The 27481-nt window shown below is 41.0% G+C and overlaps 1 protein-coding gene across 20 annotated transcripts; it reads left to right on the top strand.

Annotated features, from left to right (window-relative positions):
• Positions 1-1066: 1066 nt before the first annotated feature.
• Positions 1067-25278, top strand: trip12 (thyroid hormone receptor interactor 12). 20 transcript variants are annotated; one of them, XM_069533956.1, is made up of 42 exons: positions 1067-1085; positions 4453-4599; positions 5032-5157; positions 5363-6150; positions 9523-9628; positions 9864-10000; positions 10239-10322; positions 10496-10591; positions 10683-10834; positions 10991-11026; positions 11127-11222; positions 11321-11413; positions 11514-11675; positions 12115-12183; positions 12295-12460; positions 12859-12976; positions 13346-13502; positions 13863-14016; positions 14325-14553; positions 14659-14777; positions 15326-15533; positions 15886-15986; positions 16804-17011; positions 17131-17272; positions 17500-17691; positions 17900-18051; positions 18142-18299; positions 18474-18547; positions 18680-18879; positions 19308-19435; positions 19672-19823; positions 19963-20105; positions 20215-20371; positions 20589-20687; positions 20780-20894; positions 21083-21237; positions 21602-21766; positions 22256-22420; positions 22522-22635; positions 22744-22838; positions 23549-23652; positions 23770-25278. In XM_069533956.1, the coding sequence occupies exons 2-42, from the start codon at positions 4502-4504 to the stop codon at positions 23964-23966; spliced, it is 6210 nt and encodes a 2069-aa protein (XP_069390057.1). In that variant the 5' UTR covers positions 1067-1085; positions 4453-4501; the 3' UTR covers positions 23967-25278. The 20 variants fall into 20 exon arrangements, with proteins under 20 accessions (XP_069390057.1, XP_019950597.1, XP_019950593.1 ...); XM_020095038.2 differs by lacking the exon at positions 1067-1085 and adding an exon at positions 1309-1500 and having other exon boundaries at positions 16837-17011; XM_020095034.2 differs by lacking the exon at positions 1067-1085 and adding an exon at positions 1354-1500.
• The last annotated feature ends 2203 nt before the right edge of the window (positions 25279-27481 follow it).

Raw genomic sequence — 27481 nt, 5'->3', positions numbered from 1 at the left:
AATCAGCATTGTGGTGAGTAGATAATGAGTGAATTTTCATTTTTCAGTGACCTATCCCTTTAAGATTGAATAAATAAAGGTGTCTGCTATAATAAGCAGTAACTGTAGCTGCTGGGCACTGATGATGAAACCTTGCGCTTTAGCATCTTGTCATGTAGGAGGAAGTGGAAGTCCTCATCTCTTTAGGTGGAACACCTCAAAAAGTTGCAAATAAATCATTCATGATCTCCATGTTGGACATGGGCAATAAAACAATATCAATATCATTGTAATTTTCATTAAAAAGTTCAATATATATTGATATATTTCTTATGCATTTTGCAAACACAGTGTAGAGATACCTCACATTAGTAATTTTCCAAGTGTTTGTCATTTTCTGCTCGTAAAAAGAGTTTAAAACCACAACCGTAACTCTGGAATAAAAATCATTCTTTAAACTTAATGGAAATAATAATTTGACATTTATTGTTATGTTTATTTATCTTGATATAGTTTTTGGACATATCGTCCAGCTCTACTCCATATTACCTGAAGTTATCAAAAAGGCAACCTGATGACACCATGACTCATAGAGTGGTGAGGATCATGTGAATCCAAATAACTACATTTATGTAGATGCAATAACATAATCTGTAAATGATTTATGGCTACTGATTTTTCCAAGTCGTGGACTGTTCATATTTTGCCACAGTATAATTTATTTTAATTACAATAGACATTGGATGGTATGAAACAATGTGTTGAAAAGAATACACACCAAGAAATCATAGCCCAGCAAAGTATTATTAAAAGTAAGCAAGCTAACTAGTTCACTTTGTCAAGTGAAAACTGAGCTAGTCTCTGTGTTAAGCGTGCACAATGTTATTTTAAGACAATAAATAGAAACTAAAACTCGTCCTCGTTTTCCGCAATAACAAGTTGGAGAAATTCTGTACACACACTTGCTCCCTCACCAGGACCGCCATTTTGGACGCAGACTTGTAACCATGACAACTAAAAAGGACCTGAAATGAGAGGACTAACCCAACAGCAGAGGGGACTATTTGATACGTATATGTTACATGAGCGTGCAGTGGCTACGAAAGGTAGGAAATCAAACGAATTAATGAAGATTCATATTTTAGGTACATTAAAGAAAGAGGATGGGGGGGTCACGACCTAGCGGATTGATACTTAATATTTGTGACAAGCTAATGTTCTCAATGAATTCGATGTTGCAGGGATTAACCTTGAACGAGGCAAAAACTAATCTCCACGTTTATGTCCGGGGAGCTGGCAGATTTACAGGACAATGCAACACACACAGTGCTGTGTCGGCGGCTGAAAACATGCGGATGCCGAAAAGCTTGAAATCCGAGGGAAGTAGTCCCCGAGCGGATGAATCGGGCGGATGTATACTGCGGTTGTAGGCCCCTCAGCTGATGTGAAAGTAACAGGGGCAGAGAGAGAAAAGAGGAGCTGGTGCACTGTCTGTTACAACTACAACACTGGAACAAATAGGTAACAACAGCATACAAAAGGTAGAATTGTTCAGTGACATGTCAGCCAACGGTCTGTCGGACCTTCGAGGTTATTCAGTGTCGAAATACATCGGAGGAATTACGATTCAGTGTTGCGAAAATATCTCGATTCCCGTTCCTGCTTTCCTGTTTTTTTGTGTGTGTGTCTAAAAGGTATCAGAGGCCATTTCTTTTTGCTAGCTAGCGCTAGCGTGCTAGCCGCTAGCTAGACAACTTGGAAATGTGAGCAGAATTTGACAAAAATTGTTCCCACAAGACTGAATTCGTGAGTTTGAACCAGTTTGCCGTTTGTTAAGGAAATCCCATCCCCATCCCGTGGAGGTGGCAGAGCGAAACACGGCGAATATAAGGCTTGCTAATATTAATTACTGTGCATGCCAAGGTTAGCTGGCAGTAGCTGTAACGCTCTTGTTTGATTTGACAACGCTAAACGTCAGCTACGTGACTGCCCCGCAGTAGCTAATCGGTATTGATAATGTCAGGGATTTGTTTCACCCGGATGAATAAATAGCGTTATATTAACCAGTAACTGAACGTGTTCATCGAACAGTCGAGTGTTTATTTGTGTCTCCTAACTGGTGGCGAGTGACTGAAGAAACGCTCGCTCTTATTCAGCTATGCTATCGTTAGCTTGCTAATAATTAGCCTCGATACTTGTCATTCTGGGAGCTAAGAATAATCTCCCGACGTAACTTTGTCTCTCCGCCCGAGCTCCTAATTGGAAGTATGAGCTCTGTTGACACGCTACTCGTTAGAAGTGAGCTTGTCTTCTGCATGGTTTGCGTTATCCCAATTGCTAGCCAGCGCTAGAGTGAGGCAGACATTGGCCTTAGTTCAGCTTAGAAAACATTACTGACCCTAATAGCCAGCTAACATCAGTTAGCTCTGCTTGTGTACTCAGCGTTGACAGTTCATACGGGAGAGATATTGGATCTGCCTGGTTAGCTGTCGACTTTACAACTGTGTAATTTGGATTCGATCCTTCAATGAAGCAGTGATGGTGAGCTAGCTTACGAGTGAGCCATGTCATTTTTTTTAACTTGATATTCTGCCAGACAGAGCAGTGTGTCATGGCAGTACGAATACAAAGTTAGCTTACGTCGGTTTATTGGTAGCCTGCTAGCTATATAACATTAAACCGCTTTCGATAGACGGGCCAGCCGATGCTGCCATTGTCGATGTGTAGCTTATCTCATGTGAACTTAGTCATCATTTAACGGCCTAGTCGTGAACAGTCTGTAAAAAAATCGCCGTTTCATACAACAAACAACTTAACCTTTGGTTTTTGGTGGTGCGTTTAGTTCGCGAGCTAAATAGGCTGACACACCGGTACGCCAACTACGCATTTCCATGGAGCAACTGCTACGTTAGCCAACGTAACTTTAACGTCTCTCTGGTATGTTATTACCACCACTAAAGCGTTTTCCTCTCCTTTTAATCGGTATCTAGTGTTTACATGCGTTGCTTTTATGGTGTGTGTTTTTGAAGATGGGGTTGTGACTGAGCTGCTGTCAACATCTATGGGACTAGCTAGGATACGAGTAGCTAAACATGCTAACGTTAGACGGTGGTAGACAACTACGTCAGTAACACAGGCCTCTGTAAATCTAGTATTAATACTGGACTCTGAATAATGATGTTGAAGAAACTTTGTATCGGCGATTGTTTCAAGCTGCCGAACATTTAAGGAGCTAAACTTAATCATAATGTGCGAGTGTGGTGCACCAGTTGTCAGAATGGACGAATAAACAAAGACTAGGACGCACTGTCAGCGCAGGCCTTAAAAGGCCCTGTGAGCTTACCTAGTGTGGCGTATTTTTAAGATCAATGATATCATGATTTAAACCCCAACTAAATGGGTTCATTGATAACCTTCCTTTTCAGGATGGCAGAAAGTATTTAGTTGTTGATTCAGTGGTCTCTGAATCAATTGATAAAATCAGGCTGCTCTGTGTGTCTATTCAAAACATATTAATCACTCCTGTTATCAGTACCCTCATGTCACTTACTCATGAGATTTACTTATAAAATATACTTCTTCATGTGTAAAACATGTTTTCTTTCACATCCAGTCTGAAATTATCACTATAAACTGTACAACAGACTCTTGTTATGGTATCTAAATGTTATGGAATATTCTGACCACAGGAGGTTTGTTTGACTTGCAGTCTATTCAATGGTAGGTTTATTTACATCTGGCTGTGACCTTGTTCATTATTACCAGTTATAATTTATGTATCTAATAATCTCAGGTTGTTGTGTTAATTTTGTAAAGTGACACTTTGATAATGATCATTGTGATTAATCCCAGTCATGATCATAATCATTGGTGATTATCATGATCACAATTATTATTGTGATTAATAGTTGTTGACAAAATTGTTTACTATTATTATATTCTAATCTGATACAGTTGGTTGGTAAAAGTTAGGTTAAGGTTTATATGTCATTTAGTTTGAGTGGTTCATTCTGTTCTGCAGACCGGGAAAGTTGTAAGGGTGCTTTGAACATAAATTAAGCTCTGTTCCTATTTTCTTTCCTCAGAGGAAAGCAGATTGCAGCCTCTTTTAAATCTTTTTGATCATATAAATCTACTTTACACTTAGTTCATAATTTTTTTTTACCATTTGTAGCAAGGGATTTGTACCCCAACACAAATGATAGTGCCAGAAATTGGATAGCTGTTGCTTTCAGGTTTGTATCTTGAGATGTAAAATCACAGGGAATTTGATGAGACATTTTGTGCCTGATCATCTCAAATTAGTTTTTTGTTTAGCCTGAGTTTGATGGTGCATAGCTCTATCAGCTCTCATCTACTGCACAGCTACCTGTTCAAAACAGAACCAGTTGTTGTTAGAGAGTATAGATACAAGGCTCACCATTAAATTGTTTTAGGTATTCTCAAGTGGTTTCTCTCTGTCTTTGATTGCAGTGAATGGTAGTGTCTAGAAAGGGTATGTCCCTTCAGGAGAGAGGTGCCAATGTCCAACCGGCCTAATTCCAATCCAGGGGGGTCACTGCGCCGTTCACAGAGGAACACTGCTGCGGCCCAGTCACAAGACCACACAGTCGCGGGAAGGTGAGTCTACGACAGCAATACCTAGGAAAAGTTTTGTTAAAATCTCAGTTCAGAAGAAAATGCAGTATTCATAGTTGGGGTTTCCCAGAATAAAGAGATTAAAGAGGGCTGTTTGATAGAGGGGTGTTTGTAATTAGATCATGGTGGCATGAGCAGTGTTTGTATGTAGTAATCTGAATTTGTAGGAAAATCTTAACCCACAATTGTTGTTTTGGCCTCTTTGATCAAAGTTTGTCAAAGCCTATGTAGTTTTTTCATAGTCAAATGCTAACTAACTCTTTTTCAGTTGCCTTTCTTGCTACTCCAAAGGTGTTAACGATCAGTGAATATGCAAGCACAGTTAATCAAATTTATTGTGATTGATCATTCTTTTATGTGGCTTCATAACAGAAACCCGCATTGTCATTTGCTCTTTAATTTCCAACCTTACAGGTTGCAGTCAGAGCAGGTAAAACATAAAGCAAATTCCCCACCTGAAAGTAGAAGACCTAATTCTAAGGCTTCCAAAGCCACAGCCAGCACAGCCACTGGCCAGTCCAGAGGGCACAACTCAAGAAGGTACCCCTCCTCTCCACTTGGTGCTTAATGTGTGTTCTTGTGTATGTAGGGTTTGTACTTTATCCAATAACACTGTACAGACTTTACATCTTTGGGTTTTGATCTAAATCTGTGTACAATGAATGTGGCAATGTAATTCATCCCTTTGCATGGTTTCAGAAATGTTCTAAGATGGCGTTTTGTTATCCCTCTTGCTTCCTGGCAGAAGCGGTCTTACTCTGTCCGTGGCTTCATTTGTGTTGCAAGACGACCCAGAGGCTGCAGGCACATCCGAACAAGACAGATCAGGCCACCAGTCCAAGAGTGAAGGCACCCGGGGGCTAAAAAGAAGCGAAGCTCCTGACCAAATTAGTACCTTTGGACCGACCCCTGCCAAGAAACCCAAATCACTCCCACCACCCCGAGACAATACCTCAGAGACCAAGAAAGGCCCAGCTAAGTCCAAGAAAAGATCAATTGCCTCAGAACCACCTGCATCGTCAGGTCGAGGTCAGAGCAAGAAGAGCGGGCCCACTGGGGCCTCACCAATCCCGAAACGGAAGAAAGTGGACTCTCTCCCCGGTCTAAGTAGCACCGCTGGGTCCCTCCCCAATCGTACAGAGGGCAGAACTGCAAAACTCTCCAAGCTGGCGTCTAAATCGGCCGCCTCAGCCAAAGCTGGGTGTAGCAACGTGACAGACTCCTCCTCTTCTGCCTCCACTTCTTCATCTTCATCAACCACAGGCACCAACAGCGCCACCACTCAGGGCGCCAGAGTCAAACAGGGAAAAGATCAGACCAAGGCACGTCGCTCTCGCTCGGCCTCAAGCCCCTCCCTACGCCGTAGTACCCGTGACAAGGAGCAGGCCAAATCTGCCAGCTCTTCAAAATTTGAGTGGGCAGCACGCTTCAACCCCAAAGTAAACCTGCCAAAACCCAAACTGTCCTTGCCCGGATCTTCCAAAACTGAAACCTCCAAACCTGGGCCATCAGGATTACAAGCTAAACTAGCAAGTGAGTCACATTAATTGTATATGGATTCCCTCTGTTCATGGTAAAACCACCAATTTGATCTGCTCTTTCAGCTTTGCAAAGAGCATTTCAGCACTATATAGTTCTGTTATAATTATCTCATGGTGTTTACAAATTTGGTTTAATCGCCCCCTCAAGTAGTATTGAAAGGGTATGGTTTATGTAAGTTTGTTTTTTGAAAAGTTTTTGCTGTAATGTCTTTTTTAATTGCATGAAAAGATTGAGGGGTTCAGACTGAGTGAAGATTTGCCTGGTGAGGGTCAGCACATTATTCTCATGTGCTCAGTTGAAGGTTACACCTTTGGGATTAGATGTCACAGGACCTGTGATCTGAGCAGTGTCGCAGCATCAGTTGCTGCCCAGTTGAGAAACATTACAACACACACACACACACACACACAAGCAAAAGCTACAGATAAATGCTTAACCTTTGATACTTTTATTTTACAAATACTCTGATTACACCCAGGGGTAAAATTTCATAGAGCCTTTCTCCCGATATCTGTGTAACTCATGATTTCCATGTATTGGGTATAAGAACTTGACTAGTTCACATGTGGTGGGTGTGGACTTTGCTCTGCTGGTGAAATGGCTCAGATTTCAGACTGAAGTAAATGTAGCCTGATACTTGAGAGTAGCTAAATACATAAGTACTGCTGGCTGCCCAATTGTCAGTGTGAAACAAATGTATGATTCCACTGCTATAGTAGACATGTAGGGCTCGATTTAACGTTTTAGCTGAATATATTTAGGGTGATTCAAAATCAATTTTTGCTAGTTTATTGGTAGCCCATTCTGCACCCACCAATTTAGGCATATGTAACTTGACTTGATAATGCAAGCAAAAAAAGCAACTTTTGACTGGCAGTTCATACAATGTTGTGACGTGACTCTTAAAGGTCCAGTGTGTAAGATTTAGGTGAAAGGGATTGGCAGATATTTAATGGAGAATAATCCTCATGATGTTTTCACTAGTTCATTTCATATAAATTGTATGAATTGTAGTTCATACATGTAGTTTCACATTTGGAAGGGGAAGGTGAGGGTTCAGTTGCAACATGCAATTTCGACACTTTTGCATGTTGCAGCTGAACACCCCCACCTGAGGTAACACATTGGTTTCTGTAATATGCATTCAGATGTTTAAAGATTGTGCTGATAGATAGGTCGTCAGTTTAGTTTTGCCTTCAGTTGTTATTGTCAGCATTGATTGGGGTAGTTATCTTTTTCTATCATTGGCAGCAGATTAAACTGATACCCATTTTAGCCAGACCAATACAGGTTTTGATAATGTGTCATTGTCTGACTTTTAATTTCAACATAAACATAATTTCTCATGTGCAGAACATACAGCTTTATCAATGCTCTCTGGCTGACACGCCATACAATGTTTGTAATTTTAGCATATTAATGTACAATTGGCAATTTTGACTACAATATTTAGTTAAATGATATACACACACACACACACACACACACACACACACACACACACACCAGTATATCATATGATATACATTCTGAGTGGTTCGAAATATTGGCCTTGACACTTTATGGCTCGGACTCAGCACAATACCAAAAATATTTGGCTGCTTACCACATTTTATTCAGTAAAACAATATTTTCTGTAGAATAACCTTTAACAAATCAAAGTAAACTTATCACTTGCATCAACTGTATATTAAATGTTATGCAAACATTGCGAATAAGCCCAAATAAAGTACAGTAGACAATCAATAAGACTATTTTTGACCAGTACCTGCCAGTTGCCGATGCTGCAGCTACTGTATGGTCTGTGCTGCAGGAGTATTGAGTTTTGTGCCGTATCTTGAGTGTGAAGAGAACGAAATGTGCAGGAACAATAGGTCAGCTGTATATTGCAGATGAAATTTGGTGTGCATGGTGAAGTAGGTCTAAACTGTCAGGTCAGTGAGGGGTCAAGCTGTTCTTGGTAGGTGAAAGGATAGAAACTGAGATGGGCTCTGGGCCATGGGCCCTGGGCCCAACAGCAGAGACCCCTCCTAAGTTGGCTTTGGTGTGTTGGCCCATCAGCTGACTTTGGGTATGTTTGAGGGCAGGGAAGGGCTCAGAAGCTGTTTCTGTCAAGAGAAAAGTACTTCATCTCCCTTGGAATATCTTAATTTGTTGGACTGTGTATAATCTTTATGCACATATTCTGTTACTTTCAACCGTAATGGTGAGTAAGTATATACTATGTTGCTTTATTTGTACCATTGATTTTGTATAGCTTTCCATAACAAATTGCTGTTTTGATAATGTTAAATTAGTAATGTTACTGCAGGTTCAACAATAGGGAAAGATTAATGATTGCATTGGCTTAGATTGCTTCATTTTATATGGTAATGTGGAAAATGTGAGTGAGGGATCATTATTTGACCAGGTGTAATTCAATACTAAGTGAGACACAAAGGGCTGGACAAATGAACTACATAGAAATATTAAATTTATTTGGTCTTAATCTTTTTTAATGTTTTATTTTTATACTACTTATTTATGAGTCATAGATCCAGCTTGAGGGTTGTTCTGTCATAGGGCCACGGTTCAGTTGCTATTAATACCCTTCTAGTCAGTGGAACAGGGCTCTAAACGGGCAACACTGGACACTCTACTGTATTGAACAGTAACAATCATCACCAGCAGTTTTTCTTAGCTGTATTGAACACAGACCTGTGAACAAGAATTATGATATTGATTTAGTTTGATACCAGAAGTATTTTAGTTTAAAACATTCAAATCTAATTCAAGTATGATCATCAACACTGTGTCAAAGATGTCTATTGTGTGACAGAGATATCTGTTGAAGTTAGCATGCTAACCAGCTAGCCCCAGCCTGTCCTGTCTCTTAATACCAGTTTGTACCTGTTGGCAACAGTGAGTCCATGTAATGTCCAATCTGCCCACAGTCACATGAGAGGATGAAGAAGTAACAGTGAGTAGGCTGTAAACTTTTGTTTCAGTCACCTACTCACTGACTCATGTCTCTCTACACAAGCTAAAATATTGATGCTTCTGCTCTCACTCATGTTCCTCGACCTCTCATGACACGTCCTCTTCTCCTGTCACCACTCCATCTTTTTCGTCTCTCTGACTGGACAGACTGGGTGTGAAATCGTCATTTTTAGTCTTGTAGTAACTGAAGAAAACAACCTACTTGTCACATAAACAGATTGTGGGTTTAACCTGTATGGAAATAATTCTCCTCCAATCTATGGAGGGTTGGCAACTCCCTGAGGTTAGATATGCAATAAGTGCATATTCTTGTTTCTAATTATGTGGCTCAACTTTTTTTCATTTCAGTCAATAAATACCAGTGTTGGTACTTTCTCATTGCAGGTTTGAGGAAATCCACTAAGAAGCGCAGCGAGTCTCCTCCAGCAGAGCTCCCCAGCTTTCGGGGTAGCACACGCCAGAAGACCACGGGCTCCTGTGCCAGCACCAGGTACAAATCCCAGTGACTAGACAGGTTGAACTGTTGTGGCAACTTATTTACACAAGTCTTCATGCACCCTTGATGCCTTAAGTCTTCATGCATCCCTTGACTCTTGAACATTTATGACCAAATCTACAAGACAGCATAATAAATATATAGCATGAAAATATCCAGGGGAATCCCTCATAGTGACAGAAACACTTTGTATTACTAATTGTTAATCTATTTTTACTCTTATCCTTAGTCGGCGGGGCTCAGGCCTAGGCAAGCGCGGGGCAGCCGACGCTCGCCGTCAGGATAAAATGGCCGACTCCGACAATAACCAAGATGGGGCCAACTCCTCAGCCGCCCGCACTGATGAGGCATCACAAGGGGCTTCAGGTACCCATCATACCACTTTTTCAAGTCCTGTTTGGCAGTAAAACCCCTGTTTTTGCTATGAGACATTGAATTATTGGATTTTCCATTAAATTGTTTCAAGATTAAACCTTCATACCCACAAAAAAACTTAAATTTGACTTTAAGCTTTTTCTTAGTAAAATCTTAAGCCATTATTTTTGATAGACTGTTTTCTTTATTTAGTCTTTAACATAGAATTTTGTTTTTATACCGTTTCTAGCTTCAAGCTCAGTTGCTGGAGCAGTGGGCATGACCACCTCTGGAGAGAGTGAGTCTGATGACTCTGAAATGGGAAGGCTTCAAGGTATGATTTACAATTCAGTCCTTGGCAATATTAACCATTTTTGGAACATGTTAGCAAAAATATACATTTACCCATTCACCTGATTTTTAAAGTTATAGCATCAGGTATTCAAGCCTTCATAAACGGCCTTCTATTTTACTGCTCCCTAAACATTGAGGTCTTTGTCCTTACAGCCCTACTGGAAGCCAGGGGACTCCCCCCACATCTTTTCGGGCCCTTGGGACCCCGCATGTCGCAGCTGTTTCACAGGACCATAGGCAGTGGAGCCAGTGAGTGTAACCTCCTTATCCATACATAAGCGTTCTTTGATGTTTGGTAACCTCCAAATAGGTGTTGATAAATTCTGCCCTCTGTTTCCAGGCTCCAAGGCTCAGCAGTTACTGCAGGGCCTGCAGGCCACAGGTGACGAGTCTCAGCAGCTCCAAGCTGCTATTGAGATGTGCCAGCTGCTGGTGATGGGCAATGAAGAGACACTTGGTGGATTCCCTGTTAAGAGTGTGGTGCCCGCCTTGGTGAGTTTTATTTATTTTGGATGCATTTTTCATCCCTTCCTGTGTGCTGTGCAGCTATGCCTCAGCTAGACTTTAATTTGCCAGTAAAGTAGCTTTCATGTTGCTTGCATTTGATTTACCACTAATCTGATTCCATGTTTATACTTTCTTTTGCAGATTACACTGTTACAAATGGAGCATAACTTTGATATTGTGAGTATGGTGAACTTCTGTTGCTTTACATGTTATCTTTTGTTTGATTCTCTGTTGTAAAGCCTATGGGGTTAATCCTAACTTTGATCTATGTACACAGATGAATCACGCCTCTCGTGCACTCACATATATGATGGAGGCATTGCCTCGATCCTCTGCTGTGGTGGTCGATGCTATTCCTGTCTTCCTGGAGAAGGTAAGACAATGCGCTTCCTCTCTGTCCCTACTCACTTGTTATTTCACAGTGGTGGCCTCTTGATATGCTAATGCATTATTCTGTCTTCTTGTACGCAGCTTCAGGTGATCCAATTCATTGACGTAGCAGAGCAGGCGCTGACTGCCTTGGAAATGTTGTCAAGGCGACACAGCAAAGCCATTTTACAGGCTGTAAGTGTTGCATTCTCATAACTGTCCCAATCTTTAGTCACCCTCTCTCTTTTAGCCAAAACTGCAGACCGCAATAATGCTCTTATTTCATCCCTCATAGGGTGGGCTCGCTTACTGCCTCCTTTACCTCGAGTTCTTTAGCATCAATGCTCAGAGGAATGCCTTGGCCATTGCAGCCAACTGCTGCCAGAGCATTACTCCAGAAGAGTTCCACTTTGTAGCTGATTCTCTGCCACTGTTGACACAGAGACTCACACACCAGGTATGTTTCCTATGTCTTAGATCAATAAAATTCACAATGCAATGCCATCGCAACACAGACTTTGGCTCAAATGATACCTAGTGGCTTTCAATTTGTCAGTTAGGAGAAAGACCTGGTTTAATTCATAATATGTATACCTCACAAGATTGCTCAGTGCTCAGTTTTAATACTTACTCATACCTTTTCTCTCTGCAGTACTATTAACTGGCTGACTTTGTAAAACCAATTTTTCATATTTGCATAGCATGCTGCAGCAGTTACCGATGTAGAAGTAGACTTGACTAGAAGTCTGATTATTTAATTTTTTGTACATTTTGTGTACTAAAACAAGTACATTCACTTGAATATTTCAGTGTTTTTATCATCCTCCCTGCATTGAGAATTTCTTCAGTGTAACATGCAAAAATTCACTAATGATTATATTAAAACAATCTTTCAGGATAAGAAATCCGTCGAAAGCACTTGTCTCTGTTTCGCCAGACTGGTGGACAACTTTCAACATGAAGAGGTTTGCACCTCAATTCTTTTTTTAGGACCTAACACGATGTTTTCTGTTTTATCTTTGCCATTTGCTATCCAACCTTTCGGCTAATGTGAATGCATGTGTTAAAATCAACAGAACCTGCTGCAGGAGGTTGCATCACGGGACCTGTTGACCAACATTCAGCAGCTGCTGGTTGTGACCCCTCCTGTGCTCAGCTCGGGGATGTTCATCATGGTTGTGCGCATGTTCTCTCTTATGTGCTCTAACTGCCCCTGCCTGGCAGTCCAGCTTATGAAACAGAGTGAGTAAACCTCACACCTTCTTTTACCCCTGTCCATTACTGTTAAACTCAATGTACTCTATACAGAGTATTGTTGTACTTACTGAAAAAAAAGGAGTTAGCAGTAGAATCAAAAGTTATTTATGTGTATGTAAAATGTGTGTATGAATCTTGTGTATTTGTGTGCATATATGCTATGTCTTAGATATGCTTGGATTCACCACAAATTAATGTCAACATGAATAGTTGCTATTGAGATCAAATTGTTTTGTCTGTTCACATCAACTCATTTGTCATTTTCTCCCACTGATATTCACCTCTACTCAAAACAGATAGCAGGGGAACTGTAGGAATATTCTGTGTTAAAGATCCAACAGTCTACTAATGGCAGAAATGTCATTGTTTACTTTTCTGAACAGACATAGCAGAAACTCTGCGTTTCCTCTTGTGTGGTGCGTCAAATGGCAGCTGCCAGGAACAGATTGAGCTGGTACCTCGGAGCCCCCAGGAGCTCTACGAACTGACCTCACTCATATGGTAACATCTGTCTGCCTGCCTTCTGTATAGTAATGTGTGGAGTATTTTTCGCACTAGACATGTTAAGTTTTATAAGTTTCAATATCTTGAGTACAAACTAAAGATGCAGTTTATTTATCTCACAAACACAAAGTTTTAATGGTGTCAAACTAAAGCCAAAATTGTTTTAGCACTCTACCTTAAGGCTAGTGTTCTCAAATTTGAAGAAATTAATTTATCCACAGAATACACCATCTAAGTCATTCAAGTCCGTAACTAAAACAGCATATCATGTAATTTCAGAAAAGTATTTCACTTAATGCCAGTTAACCTGAATTTAGATCAAACTGAATTTTGTCGCTTTCTGAAACCTATCTTCTTTTTTTACAGTGAGCTGATGCCCTGCCTGCCTAGAGAAGGTATCTTTGCCGTTGACGTAATGCTGAAGAAGGGTAGTGCCCAGACGACTGAAGGCGCGATCTGGCAGTGGAGGGATGACCGAGGACTGTGGCACCCTTACAACCGCATTGATAGCCGCATCATTGAGGTATAACTGTCTTTTAACTGCTGTAATGTTACCTTGTTGTTATTGCTTTACTGTCGCTGTTTTTACCATGTTAAGTGCATTTGAGTACCTTTTTAAAAGCGCTATACAAATTAGACTGATTATTATAAATGCATCACATGCAAACTCTCAAGAAAATCTGCGATGATATCACATTACTGAAAATATTAGTTCAAATATGTTGTGCTGTTTGTTTTGCATGACAGTTTTATGGCTTAAGAGTAGATTTAATCATTAAAATACTGCATTAAATTACACTGTGTCACAGTTTTACACAGTTTTGTGGAGTTGATCTATATGTTACTGATGTCGGGTGTATTCGGTTATTATCTGCTCCTATAGACAGCGCACCAGAACGGAGAGGATGAGATTAGCTTGTCAACTCTTGGCCGTGTGTACACAATTGACTTCAACTCTATGCAGCAGATAAATGAAGACACAGGAACAGCACGTGGTATACAGAGGAAACCAAATCCTCTCGCCAACCCCAACACAGGTAATTCACGTTTATCACATTGCTAGAGGAATAGACATCCAATATCTGCATTCTTGGTGATTTTGAATGGGTTTTTAGTTTGCTTTTTTGTGGACTCTAGGGGTTTACAGCAGTTAATGTTAAAATTGTGTTTCATAGTTGCAGAGAAATCTTGTACAAACTACATGCATGCAATGAGTGCAAGTGAATGGAGTCAGCAGCAAGCTCCAGTCTTTCTGTTGCTGTGTCTTACCAAGTTGTGTTGTGTGGATTCTGTACCTGATATGTGAAAGAAAAGAAAACTGACTTCTTCACTGTTTTATCTTCAGGGAGTCACCAGGAGGTTCGTCGAGAAGACGCACGAGCCCAGTTGATGAAGGAGGACCCTGAACTGGCAAAGTGCTTTATCAAAACTCTCTTTGGGGTCTTGTATGAGGTGTACAGCTCGTCGGCTGGACCTGCTGTCAGACACAAGTGCCTTAGAGCCATCCTCAGGATCATCTACTTTGCTGATGCGGAGCTGTTGAAGGATGTGCTGAGGAACCATGCTGTGTCCAGGTAACAGTGCCGTACTTTGAGCGACCTTCACAGACTGACCAGTCATACTCCTTGAGTAAAAGTAATCTGACCTGTATGTGTTTCTGTTTTGTTTTTTTCCTACAGTCACATTGCCTCAATGTTGTCCAGCCAGGACCTGAAGATTGTAGTGGGTTCTCTGCAGATGGCTGAGATCCTCATGCAGAAGCTGCCTGATGTCTTCAGTGTCTATTTCAGAAGGGAAGGTAAATGAATGATCCCCTCGAAAACCCATTTCCCACTGTGTGTGCTCCAAAATAGATGATATAAAATGATTCAAAGACGTTAGCCTGAGCGTCCTCTAAACAGTATGACCAACATATTTAACAGTGTTGTATCCTGTCAATTTTTGTATTTTCCATCTTTATTAAGAGATTTCATAGCTGTAAGGTCGCATAGAATTTTTAGAAGCTCTAGTGGTTGAGATTCATCCCAAAAAAAATATTTTTTTGTTTTTACTGGAGAATCCGTAACCCAAACCCAATAATTTTTTCCGGATCTAAAGCTCAAAAGTACCTGAGCCAAATGATATAATGCAGTTTAAATCAAATATTTTATCTTAAAAAAATAAAATAAAATGCACTGCTGCCAGTGTTTCCATTGCGTTACCTTTCAGTGCAGTATTCATTTCATTGACTGCATCTCACACACACACACACACACACACAGTCCTCAAACAAAGTGTAAAGGAATTTCTGCTATTTCTTTAAGGATTTAGATTATTTGTAAGTCCTCTTTCTCATTTCTCTTCCAGGTGTAATGCACCAGGTTAAGAACCTGGCAGAGTCTGAGACCTTTCTAGTAACAAGTCCCCCTAAGGCTTGCCAAAGTGGTACTGCCAGTCTGTGCACAACCACCATCAGCACTGCATCTACCACATCTGCTAATAATGCAACTCCAGACCTTGGCTCGCCCAGCTTCCAGCACAGCATGGACGACTCACTGGACCTCAGCCCACAGGGGTGAGTCTGTGGCCATGTGTGGCTTTGGTTTGGCTGTTTACAGAAGTGTTTTAAATATACTTTAATAGCACAGGCCCAGAGACTGTCACATTGGAAGCTAAGCCCATAAAACACAAATTGCACGTGTTCAGTGTTGAACCACCTAAAGAGAGTTTCACCACATTTTGTCTTCAAATTGTGTCGGAAACCATAGATCTAAGCTTGTTAGACAGTATTGGATTGTTTTTCAGAAATGGATGAATGCCACTTTTTTCTCAGTGTATGTTATCCAGGTGTTGTTTTAATGAATTTGCAAACAGATATTTTCATTGTTCCTTTTAGCATAATATTAATTATTTTGTCCTCCACCAAGGCGGTTAAGTGATGTCCTAAAGAGGAAACGACTACCTAAAAGAGGGCCACGGAGACCCAAGTATTCTCCCCCAAGAGATGATGACAAAGTAGACAATCAGGGTAAGTTATAGTGTTACGGTCACTGTGTTTGTGATGTTTATTACCATTGAGAAAGCACATCTTTGTTTCAAAGAATAACAGAATCTGTAAATATGCTGTGGTAAAAAGCTTTGCTGAAATTCAGCTTAGTTGTCTGGTGTTGATGGGACTCAGACACCAAGACACACTATCTCCTCATTCCCAGAACATTTATTGCAGTTTACATATGTATGTGAACGTGAGTGTTGGTTGACAGAGTGAGCACAGAAGATATCGAATGTAGAGGAATTTATAGTCCAGCCTCAAACTCTGGTCTGAACACACAAGCTCAATCTTCCCATGGCCCATCTTAGTCTTCACTGGGCCAACACTGATTACAAATGAGGAGCTTTTGTGAAGATAACAAAAATAAGATTTTTTTGGTACGGAGGAAAATTCACAAAAGAAAGCTCATCTTTCCCTCTCACTGTGTCAGGAAACTTGGATACATTAAGTCTCAGTGTCATAAGTCCCACAGTAAATATGAGACTTGTCCTCATGAGGCCAATATTACAACAATATTTATTCGAAACCCATCTCAAAGCATGAACAGCTCAAAACTTATTATCATTATTTATAATACTGAGCTATTGTGCAGAGTATATCATTAATTTTATCAGCTACCATACAGTGAACTTATCATATATTACAAGGTTGACAGTAGAATCTGTTCTATGTGGCAAGTTTAGCATTCAATGGTTCAGGATCGGCGGGTGTGTCAGTGATTCCTTGAAGCACATTTGAGTGGTCGTGACCTAAACTGACATTTTGTGATCTTGGTTGTATTCTCAACCCGTAGATAACCCTCCCACTCTGCCTGGGTTCTTTACAGCTAAGAGCCCAACCAGTACTCAGTCACCCAAATCATCCTTCTTGGCCAGTCTCAATCCCAAGACTTGGGGCAAGCTGGGCACCCAGACCAACAATGCCAACTCAGAACCCTCACGCACGGCGGGGGTGAGCGGCTTGGCAAGGGCCCCTCCAAAGGACTCAATTTCAAATAACAGGTACTATGATAACAAGTATCGGAGCACGTTTAGCTTTATTCCCCACTTCTATTATATTATTGTCATGGTCACAATTTCAATTTGATGTGAAATGTGTTTTATTTTCAATTATTTTGCAGAGACAAAATAAAGGCTTGGATCAAAGAACAGGCGAGTAAGTTTGTTGAGCGCTACTTCAACTCTGAAAATGTGGATGGCAGCAACCCTGCACTGAATGTACTCCAGAGACTTTGCACAGCCACTGAGCAGCTCAACCTGCAGGTAAAACATACACTTACTCTTTGTATTCAGTTGTTAAGAACTAATAAACCAACACATTCAAGGCTATATATGGGGGGGAAAAAATCATTTCTAATTGATACAACTGGGTACCTCCCAAACATTGTAAGTCTTGTTAATACTAGCTGGAAATATAATTATATAATATAAAATACAGTTACATGCCAGTAGTGACAAATTTTTTGTCGTTGTTATCCCCTATTTCTCAGGTGGACGGTGGTATGGAGTGTCTGTCGGAGATCTCCAGTATTGTATCGGAATCTGATGTGTCATCATTTGAGATCCAGCACAGCGGGCTGGTGAAGCAGCTCTTGGTCTACCTGACCTCCAACACAGACAGGGACTTGCTGACTCGTGACGTGCGGCTCAAGAGGTTCCTCCATGTGTTTGCTGGCTGTCCGGTGAGAAACTAAAATATTTAGACTGCCCAGGTTCTAAAATTCTGCATATGGTACAAGGTGACCTGTTTCTTCTAATACTCAGTGTTCTTGGAGGATGGAAACTCAGACAACTCTGGAAACTATAGACACAGTTGGTGACGCTCCGTTTGCTGTCTCCTGTTGTCCCTGTTGAATTTAACCTCTTGATTCTTCACCTTGTGGTTTGTAGGTTCCAGGAATGGAGCCTGTCGGTCGTCTAGACCCAACAGGGAATGGGCCTTACCTGGGCCTGGTGCACAAGATGAACAGCTGTCTAAGCCAAATGGAGCAGTTCCCTGTTAAAGTGCATGACTTCCCCAGTGGCAATGGCAATGGCAGCAGGTCTGTGGCTTTACATGACTGCATATCTAAACAGTTGATGTTACACTGTTTGGTTAACATTGTTTCATTCCGATTCATTTCTCTCTCCAGGGGATCTCAGGCACTGAAGTTCTTTAATACACATCAGCTGAAGTGTCAGCTGCAGAGACACCCAGATTGCACCAATGTTAAACAGTGGAAAGGAGGCCCAGTGAAGATAGACCCCCTGGCTCTGGTGCAAGCCATTGAGAGATATCTCGTTGTCAGAGGTGAGGGCTGCTCACAACCTTTAATGCTGATGCTGATTCCTTGGCAGTGTCCCCCCTGAGAACACTGGACACACTTCAATTTTCTAGAGTCATCTCTTTGACTTCTTTATCGTCCAGATGCCCACAGATTGTTCTCTTAGGTTTTATGAATAAACTTTGTGATTACTTGCACAGGGTACGGCCGAATCAGAGAAGAAGACGAAGACAGTGATGATGATGGTTCAGATGATGAAATCGATGAATCGTTGGTATGTGAGGCCATTCATGCCAAATCTTATCTTTTATTTGTAAACCGATCCTGTGTGAATACGTGTGTTAAAGTTAAATCCAAACTCACTTAAATACTGTTAATACACTTATGTAATCTCCTGTGTGTCCAGGCGGCGCAGTTCCTGAATTCTGGCAGTGTGCGTCACAGACTACAGTTCTACATTGGTGACCACCTGCTACCATACAACATGACTGTATACCAAGCTGTACGGCAGTACAGTCTTCAGGCAGAAGAAGAAAGGGAGTCGACGGATGATGAGGCCAACCCCCTTGGGCGAGCTGGCATCTGGACCAAAACGCACACAATATGGTAAAAATGCAGACAAGGTCTTAACAACTGTCTCAACCGTCATTGTCACTTTAAAGAACAGATGAGCAACATGTTTGGGACTTTGTTCATTAGCCAGTTGTGTCCTTGAAAATGTATTTGTCAAGTTGTCTCTCACAGGGTGTAATATGCACATGTTCTTGTATTCTCAGAAGTGCAAAATTATACTGACCACAATGCAGTTACCCCTTTAAATGTTGAGATACCCAAATTCAAGTAATAAAGGTAAAGGAGTTATAAGATATAAATATAAACCTCATGTCACATGTGCTGAATCCATAAACATTGTCTTGAACATAATTGAAAAATATATTTTTTTGTTACATTTTAAAAGAGTACAATGTGAGTTAAACCTGAGCTGTACCTGATAGTAGGAGCATCCAGAAACAACTTGTCCTGTCCGTTTCCAGGTATAAGCCTGTGAGAGAGGATGAGGATGGCAGCAAAGATGCTGTGGGTGGAAAGAGGGGCCGAGCGCAGACTGCTCCCACCAAAACCTCACCTCGTAACGCCAAGAAGCAGGATGAGCTGTGGCATGGTGAGAATCTGAAATCTGGGGTGAAAACTTTCTAAAACTAACATCAGGGCTGCTCTCTATCAGAGAAACGTTCTGCATCTGCTTTGCTTAAATTTACTTGAAGTCTGCATAGTCCAATAGTTCTTGTCCAATTCAAAAAGCAGTTGAGTGATCAGATAATAATATCAGAAACAAACAGCCTTTCAATAGTGTGCACACTGTTCCTAATTACAACCATTGATTCCCTTTTCTTCCAGATGGTGTGTGTCCCAGCGTCATCAATCCCTTAGAGACATACCTCACTCCGGAGCCACCAGAGACCATAACCTTTGATGACCCCTCTTTAGAGGTCAACCTGCTGCTGAGGGTCCTGCACTCCATCAGTAGATACTGGTTCTACTTGTATGATGTAAGTCTCCACTGATGCTTTTTAATACAGTTTCTATGATTAAATGAAAAACACTGCCCTGATTCTTGTTCGCTGCCTACATTCAGTTATAGTTTCACATAAAATCAAAACAATACCAAAATGTTTGGTTGTTTTGCAGAATGCTGTGTGTAAGGAAATCATCCCAACCAGTGAGTTCATTAACAGCAAGCTGACAGCCAAAGCCAACCGTCAGCTACAAGACCCATTGGTCATCATGACGGGGAATATCCCTACATGGCTCATCGAGCTTGGAAAGACCTGGTAAGTTCCATCCTGTTGACTGAAGGAGAAATAAGAAAACAAGCTGCTACCAATTTGTCTGACATCAGCTGGTACTGACACACTTTTCTCTCACTCTCTTCTTCTACAGTCCTTTCTTCTTCCCCTTTGACACCCGGCAGATGTTATTCTATGTAACCGCTTTTGACCGCGACAGAGCCATGCAGCGCCTACTGGACACGAACCCTGAGATCAACCAATCAGATTCTCAGGACAGCAGAGTTGCACCACGTCTTGACAGGAAAAAGGTGCTGTGTTTCCAAACATGTTGCACTTGAATCCACGAGTTATACTCATGTGTCTCATGAATTTCTATTCTGTATGAATGGAATTTAAAATGAGTTCATTTTGTATTTTCACTAATTTCATATTTTATTAACTATGTGAACTGTTGGCACCTATTTGTACATTGGTTTTTAGGGATGTCTGAAACTTAACATCTTTCCTTTGTCAACTCGTTTTTAGAGGACGATAAACCGCGACGAGCTGCTCAAACAGGCTGAGTCTGTGATGCAGGACCTCGGTAGCTCCAGGGCAATGTTGGAGATTCAGTATGAAAACGAGGTACTTTTACTTTCTGATATCTCACTCGTACTAAGACATGATTTTGGTGCAAGTTTTTTGAAGTCAATTCATTTTATTTTATCTTCTCTCAGGTTGGCACAGGTCTTGGCCCGACTCTGGAGTTCTACGCTCTGGTGTCTCAAGAGCTGCAGCGGGCCGACCTCGGCCTGTGGAGGGGGGAAGAAGTCACTCTGGCCAATCCTAAAGGTACCAGGATTATCTCCTCCAATGTCCAATGTTTTTTTTTGTGTGTTATTATTCAGACATTGGTTAGTTTACCTGGCAACCCATGATCTTAATACATTTGCACTGAATGTTAAAATAAATCAAATGTTATATTATGTGTTGTATTTTACCTGATTAAGTATGTCCATACCTTTGTCTCTGCCCATCAGGAAGCCAAGAAGGAACTAAGTACATGTTCAGCTCTAGAGGACTATTTGCGGTTCCCTTTGGCAGGACAACCAAACCAGCACACATAGCCAAAATCAAAATGAAGTTCCGTTTCTTAGGAAAGCTAATGGCCAAAGCCATTATGGACTTCAGACTGGTAAAGACTTCTATCTTTGTTAACAGACTCGTATTTCCAAGGATAAGCATTTAGGAATGATTTTCTGCCATTGAAAACTTAATGTAATGGTTATATGCTGAAGTGAGTACAGGCATAAGGTGCCTGCTTAACAATGGTTGAATACAGTTTTAATATTTCAAGCACTGGTCACTGATGTGTTTTGTAGATGCATTTTTTTCAACAAATGTCAACAAAAATCAAATGGGTGACGGGACTTGAGTTAATGTCTGATACATATTGTAGCATTTTAAACGTTACATACTGTTTGATATAAATATGTTGTAAAATGTGTTTCTGTTTTAACTGACTTCATGAACCACGTTCTTCCTGCTCCTCTCTCCAGCTGGACCTGCCCCTGGGTCTGCCGTTTTACAAGTGGATGCTGCGACAAGAGATGTCTGTAAGCTCCCATGATCTGGTGAACATTGACCCCAGTGTGGCCAAGTCCATTCAGCACCTGGAGGATATTATCCGCCAGAAGAAGAGGCTGGAGCTGGACCGATCACAGGTAAATTACACCGTCCTGACATTAAGTTTTAGGGCTCTGAAAATCTGTATACCAATTCAGGGGCCGCATCCTTCGCAGGATACTCGGTCTACAAAGGTGTAGCCTCCATAGACCAAGTCACCTGTGAAGGTTGAGCCTTCCAAAGGTTGGTTATAATGGATCCTTTGTTGCTCGAGAAAGGAAGAATGCATTTGTTGTGCATATTTAAGGGAGCCATAAAATGATCTACAGCCCAGTGTTGCCCCTGTGACACAATTGGTTCTTCAAATGCAGTCTCTGAAGGATTAGGTCCTTGAATTAAGACACAGCTTAAGAGTTGGTTTAAATCCTGTTTGACATTGGTTTTGTTTTTTACTGGGACACTTTTAAAGAACCAAAGTGAAAACCTCTGTTCTAAACCACTAGTATCAGGGTCTTTTTGTCGGGGTTCCATAAAAGGGTCTGCCTCCTGTTTCTTTCTTAACCCGTGTTTGTCTGTGTGTGTTTTAGACGAGGGAAACCCTGCAGCAGGCGCTAGAAAGCCTGAATATGAACGGCTGCTCAGTGGAGGACCTGGGCTTGGACTTCACCCTCCCAGGATTCCCAAACATTGAGCTGAAAAAGGGCGGCAAAGACGTCCCAGTCACAATCTACAACCTGGAGGAATACCTCAGGGTATGAGAAACACACACACACACACACTCTCTGTTTCAAACAGTTTGTCACTCTTATTGTTCTTCCTAACGATTCTTTTTTTGTCATTTCTCTCTGTCTAGTTGGTGGTGTACTGGACTCTAAATGAAGGAGTGTCCAGACAATTTGAGTCATTTAGGGAAGGGTTTGAGTCAGTCTTCCCTTTGCATCACCTGCAGTATTTCTATCCAGAGGAGGTAAAACATTTTCTGTAACCTACATTTTAGTTATTTTTTCTTGTGGGTAAAATAAAAGTTTGCATTCTTGTTCTCTTTTCTCATTTTTTTTCTCCTCTCTTTCCGTAGCTTGACCAGTTGCTGTGTGGCAGTAAATCAGAGACGTGGGACGTTAAGACACTGATGGAGTGCTGTCGACCAGACCACGGCTACACACATGACAGGTGAGACCGTCAAACCAATGACATGGAAACTGCAAACAGGGCAGTGCAGCCTCAAAATACTAAGTTACAGGACCAGCAGCATTTCACTTTTTCCCCAAGAGAGTTTAACAATGAGACTTAATCAGTGAATCTTGATTATAAAGAAATTCAACTTGTACGTCGCAACAAGAGAGTTCTGTCAGTTGGATTCCTCTGAGATTAATGTAGATAAAAACTTTTTAACTCATTTTTTTGTTGCTCAGACCTTGTCACATGTCATGATGTGTCCCTGACTAGTTAGTGGGTGGCAATAATTAGCTTTGAATTCACAAGGGACCAGAGTTAGTAATTACAATGCTGTTCTTGTTCATAAAGCAAATAAAGGAATGACCACTTACATGTATTTAATGGTCTTTACAACTATGTTTCAGCTAAGTAACTACATAGAATTCAACAAAATTTACACAAACATACAACTGATTGCAGTTTGTTAACTAAACGGCAAGTAAGCAGTTTTATAGGCCGATCTATATCTATATATGTGTTTTTGTAACATTCGTTAGATAGCCAAGTTTGCCTTCCTCAAAACCAGAACCTGACAAATTATTTAGTGAAGAAAACCGTAGAATTTGGCTATAGGCTTCTTTCATACTCCCTACATCACACATTATAGGTAAAGCTAAACACTCCATACCCATATCTGATATATAGTTGATCTCTCTTTTCTGCAGCCGTGCAGTTCGGTTTCTGTTTGAGGTGTTGAGCAGTTTCGATGCCGAGCAGCAGAGACTCTTCCTGCAGTTTGTTACAGGAAGCCCCAGACTGCCTGTCGGAGGTGAGTCTCCTCATTATCACTGGTTTTAAGGAGCTCACAGATAATGTATAAATTGTGAAGGCATGTTGTGCAGTAAGCAAGCTGCTCACTCACCTTGGTGTTGCTCTGGTCTCTTAGGTTTCCGGAGCCTGAATCCCCCTCTGACAATCGTAAGGAAGACCTTCGAGTCGACAGAGAACCCAGACGACTTCCTCCCCTCAGTCATGACCTGCGTCAACTACCTGAAGCTGCCTGACTACTCCAGCATAGAGATCATGCGAGAGAAACTGTTGATTGCAGCGCGCGAGGGCCAGCAGTCTTTCCACCTTTCCTGATCTCTCCACATGTCACATTCAAATGCCTTCTACAGCGACTGATGAAATCATTACTTCCTTCTTAGTTTTTTTTGTAATCACATACATCGAGGCTACGTGTACAGCCTTCTTGTTAGAGAAAGCAGCTTGCAGAAAACTTAAGACTTTAAATATATATTTGCTGCCCCTGTCTCTCAAAAAAATATAAAAAATACAAAAATGGAAATGTGTTCCATGACTCACAGAACTTAAAATATAAAAAAAGAGAGCAAAACTTATATCAGTAGTTGAGTAATGTTAAAAAAGATGAAAACATCTGGGTGACATTTTAAATTGCATTGCTATGTGATATTTAAAAAAAAAAAAAAAAGGGATGTCTCCTCTCCAGAGTGGTGGACAATGTCACTGGGTGTCGGGGGCGAAGGGGAGGGGTTTGGGTGGGTGGGGGTCCATCGAGCAAGCTAGGTTTACTTTAGCTCCAAAGATCATTTGTACAGACAAATTTGCAGACTTTGCTCATTCTACACATTTGATAGAATAGCTCTTTGTTCTCATGTCTCTTCCCCCCCCTCAGTTCGTCCGTTGGCATTTTGTTCTGTATTATATTGGCCCCAGTTTGTGTGTTGCGTTTTCGGTTCGGCTTCTCCCCCCTCCCTGTGTCTTTGCTTCAAGTTGTGAAAACGAGAGTTGCAGTTGTTTGAATGCGGGTAGTGATGAGCGCATATTATCTTTTTTTTTTTGTTTGTTTTTCTTTCCCCCCTTTACGCAAGTTGAGATTGTCTTCTGGCCCTCCTTTATATTATAGAGAGCTTCAGTTCAGATGAAGAGTTGTAACCAATGTGTTCAGGTAAAATTTGTTTTTGCTCTTCTTTTGATAGGGTTTAGTGTCTTTCTGTTGGGCCCTACCAGATGTGTAGGGTTTTCTTGGTAGACCAAGCTCCGAGCAACCCTCAACACATAATGTAGCCGGGCACAAAATTTTTGGCTGGTCTCATTTTATCGTTTAATGGCCAGATAGCATTTCAAGCTCATTTATGAAATAAAGTTTATATGCAGTTTCACACCCTGTTTGAGGTGGGAATGTCTGCTTTACTCTTTTTTTTTTTTAATTTTCTATATTGTCTTTATTTCTTGCTGTAGTTGATCTTTTTTTTTCTTTGCACTGCTGGCTTGGAACAAACCGTGGTGTGCACCTGCAGTCTGGCCAGGGGAGGGCGCCACTGTATGCTCTCTTGGCCCAATCGTTCATGTGCTGGTTTCTAAGATCTGCAATAATTTACTGCATCAGGTTCATGTTTTTACCTGAACATAAATAAAGTAATTGTTTGACTCATCTTTGTTCATCCTTACTTTTATCTATTTAATTCTTACTTTCCTCCCCCATGGCACTCCATTGTGGACAGGTTAAACTGAGTTGCCATGGTGAAGTTGACAAAGGTGGATTATTTGACTCACCTGGAATGTTGCTTTTTTGATCTCAGCACGATTTAACAACGCTATTGTCTCTTAGATGGATCTTTACCCACCACTGTGTCCACCAGCTCTTAGAAACCCGAGCTAAAAGCTTAACAGTGGTCCAAGACGTGTGTAGGTGATGAAACTAAACCGTGGTTCAAATGAATTTTCCAACACTAAACCTTCTGTGATGACCTCTGACAAACTAAGACATTCTAGTCTTTCTTTACCCTAAACAACAGAAAACATTCTCAGAGTGAAGGAGAGACACTTGTGCTTTTTCACAACCAAGAAACAGGCGCCATGACTTTGCTGTCTACTGCAGTGCCCTGTGTTCAGCGAGCTGAGCGACGGACGGTGACAGATTTACTGCACCGTGGGAAGATTCATTATGGAAATGGAACAGTTGATGCCAGAGTGCAAGGCTGACATGTCATTATCATCCACAAGGTTTCATATTGATCATACCAAGCATGCAACTACAACAACAGCCCCTTATGCCAAAATAAATTGAGGTTGTGAATCTCACACATCAGCCCTTGAGACTTTTATCGAGGGAGACAAAGAGGACAATGAAACTTGTGCTCTTTTGAAAATTAGTTCAGGTCATATGGGTTCATTTCAATTCAGAATATGTGATAAGAAAATTATGGATATTCATACCATTCAAAAGGAAAATATGACGATTAGTCTCTAGCATGCGTTGATCGCCAAAAAATGCCGGAACCTACACTTTCCATAATGAAACTAAAAAACATCTATCTTGTAAATTCCCATCATCTCAGGTTGTGTCAGACTCCTTCCACCTGTACACAGGCATCGGACTGTTCAGTCTCCTGGACAAACCACTGATCTGTATTTGGTTATTAAGTAAAATTAAATAATAAAAAAAACTGTCAGCACCCACCGCAGGATTTTGAACACAAAAGCATTACATAAGATTGGGGACTTTGTGTAATCAAGGGAAAACATCCTCCTCCACAGATGTTTCTGAAAATAAAAAAGAAGCTTAAAACTGGGGCTTGTTTGCCTCTATTCTGATTAACAACCCAAAACATTTGCTTTCCTTTATTAATCCTTTGATTCATGCTAATAAAAAGTATGCAAATTCCTGCAGGACTTGACGGTCAAAATAAAAATGCACATTCCTTTTTTACAATTTTCACATAAAATAATTTGCTCTGGTCACATAACATTACACTGCAAACGTGAATGATCTCTCACCTTTGTGACTGCAACATCTATGAACGTCATGAATGATTTTAATCTGGTTCATTTTAAAGACAAAAGTTCTTCTACTGCCTTAAAAACAAGAGTTCACTGAATTTAGATTGTATCTTTAGTTCAAACTCACCTTATGAGATTAGAAAAAACCCCATCTCAGTTAAGTTCACTTCAAAACAGTGTGGGATTTAGTGCCATCTAATGGTGCGCTTGCTAATTGCACCCAACTAAATGCTAGTCTCACCATTGTATTCCCAAGAATGTAGAAGAACCTTCAGTGACCTTCTGGGAACGTAGAAATACAAAAGAGCCTCTCTAGTCTGGTGCTAGTGTTTGTCCCTTCTGAGCTACTGCAGAAACATGGAGGTAAACATGAAGGACTCTGGGCAACCTGCTCTCATTGTGATGACAAAGTAGAGAAGACCACACGTTACTTAATAAGAATAACTTTATTTCAAGAACTGACACAAACCAAACACTGGAAGCACCAGCTTATATACTGCAGCCAGGTGACGTGAATCTACCTGGCGACCAGACTCCTCCCATTAGGCTCCTGCAGGAAGAGGCCTGCTCACAGAGGGTCGACACAATATGGGAACAAAAACACAACAAACTGATCTGAGTTTCAGGTGATTATCATCATGCATACTAGTTTTCATCACTGCCAATAGATCCCCTTAAATCCTACACACTGGATGTCAGGCTGCAGGTGGATCAGGGGTCAGGTCTAGGACTCTACTCTACTGAGTGCGATTAATGATTTTACTTTGTAGATTTAGCTAAAAGGGCTTCTTCACTTTTATTACTTGTCATTTCAAATGCAGCACTTAAGACTTATGTATTAGTACTTTCACCAA

Source organism: Paralichthys olivaceus, chromosome 11 (genome assembly GCF_024713975.1).
Source record: "Paralichthys olivaceus isolate ysfri-2021 chromosome 11, ASM2471397v2, whole genome shotgun sequence".
In the NCBI taxonomy this organism is placed as follows: Eukaryota; Metazoa; Chordata; class Actinopteri; order Pleuronectiformes; family Paralichthyidae; genus Paralichthys; species Paralichthys olivaceus.
Note: the sequence above shows the minus strand (reverse complement) of the source record. Positions and strands in the feature narration are given on the sequence as shown.